This window comes from Cebus imitator, unplaced genomic scaffold (assembly GCF_001604975.1).
Source record: "Cebus imitator isolate Cc_AM_T3 unplaced genomic scaffold, Cebus_imitator-1.0 Scaffold392, whole genome shotgun sequence".
NCBI lineage: Eukaryota > Metazoa > Chordata > Mammalia > Primates > Cebidae > Cebus > Cebus imitator.
Genome location: NW_016107707.1, coordinates 1679912 through 1681655, shown reverse-complemented (window position 1 = coordinate 1681655; position 1744 = coordinate 1679912). Strand labels below are relative to the sequence as shown.

Sequence of the window (1744 nt, the reverse complement as noted above, 5' to 3'; positions counted from 1 at the left end):
GGTCCCTCTGTGCCCAGCCCAGGCAGCTGGGGAGCCCTGCAGCCTTCCAGCGGTCCCTCTGTGCCCAGCCCAGGCAGCGCGGGAGCCCTGCAGCCTTCCAGCGGTCCCTCTGTGCCCAGCCCAGGCAGCGCGGGAGCCCTGCAGCCTTCCAGCGGTCTCTCAGTGCCCAGCCCAGGCAGCTGGGGAGCCCTGCAGCCTTCCAGCGGTCCCTCTGTGCCCAGCCCAGGCAGCTCGGGAGCCCTGCAGCCTTCCAGCGGTCCCTCGGTGCCCAGCCCAGGCTCTTGACCAGCGCTTCAGTTTAGATTCAGTCATTAGATTTGCAGTTAGTCTATCTGCACACTTCCCTCTGTGGTTCTTTCTCAGGGTCCCTTTCCCTCGCATTCTGGTTGCTCTGGCAGGCTGGATCCTAGCCCCTGCAGTGCAGGAACGTGCTGCTGTCTGTGGTTAAATGTCAGCTTCCCTGGGCCAGGGCTTGTGCTCGTTTTATTGCTGATTGCTTCAGCCGTTATCTAGTGCCCTCAAGCAGTTTTAAAAAATATTTAATCCAGAGTTTATGTTTATTATCAGCCGAGGGTTAGTCCAATGCACCCTGACTCTCCTTTATCAGAACCAGCACTTTTGGCTTAATCTGGCTCTGAAGTTTAAACTTTTAGGATGAAACCTGTCACTTCCAAGTTACCCAGACTTCGCTGCAAACCCCTAGGCTTTGATACCTCCGGAGCACTGGAGGACTCCACAGTGTCCTTGGTTTCTTCCTGATTCCTTCCTCGCAAGCTCAGTTTAACAAAGTAGCAAGTCAGTGCCGTGACAGCAGCTGGGGAGGAGGACCAGAGAGTGCAGCTGGATCAGGGAGGTGCCGTAGGTGGGGAGTGCCAACTGCAGAGGCGGGTGGTTTAGGTGTTCACGGATTCATTGCGATGTTTTTCTAACTAATATTCTTTTATTTTTCTTGTTTTTTAATACCTTGTTTAACCCTCACCGTGGTTTTTTAACCCTTGAATAGTTGAGGGTTGATTTAATGGTATATGAGAGTCCTGTGTCATTTGTGGCCTGTCTAAAACACAGGTGCCTGTGTCCACCATCACAGTGCCTGGTTAAGGCGTGGGGAATGCCTTTCTCCCTGCTCCATCGAGCCCTTCTGACTGCTTGTGTAGGGCTGTTTTCCTTAATGGACATTGATACTTAGCTAATTTACTAGGCTGTTTGGAAAGTTATTTCACCACCAAATATTGGCTCTGCATTAAACTGTGAAACTTCACTTTGTCATTTTCTAATATGCTTTAGGAACTCATGAAAAATGCATATGTGAATGTGGGCTTTTTAAACTTGCATACTGCAGTTGTGGTGGAAGGCCACCATCCCCGTGCTCCTAGACCGTAAGCTAGCCAAGGGCACTTCCAAACCTCCCAGGACCCTCTTGTCTGCCCAGGCTGCTGCCTTGGCCGTGTGCCAGTGCTTGGCTGTGGAGTCCACCCACCCTTCGAGCCCAGGTTTTGAAGACTGCAGCTCCAGTGAGGCCACCACGCCTGTCGCCGTGCAGCACATCCGGCCTGCTAGAGTGAAGAGGCGCAAGCAGTCGCCTGTTCCTGCCCTGCCTATCGTGGTGCAGCTCATGGAAATGGGATTTCCCAGAAGGAACATCGAGTTTGCACTGAAGTCTCTCACTGGTGCTTCCGGGAATGCATCTGGTTTGCCTGGTACTTGGTTTTCCTGGTCTCTGTTTGTGTACATGTGGGTTCCTGCT

The 1744-nt window shown here is 52.8% G+C and overlaps 1 protein-coding gene across 1 annotated transcript in view; it reads left to right on the top strand.

The window, feature by feature from the left end:
* The window catches only part of HERC2 (HECT and RLD domain containing E3 ubiquitin protein ligase 2), a 211465-nt gene that overhangs the window by 122946 nt on the left and 86775 nt on the right, over positions 1-1744 (top strand). Inside the window, exon 46 of the mRNA XM_017508492.2 lies at positions 1430-1731. Within this exon, the coding sequence (XP_017363981.1) occupies positions 1430-1731 (302 nt within the window). The remainder of the gene's footprint in view (positions 1-1429; positions 1732-1744) is intronic.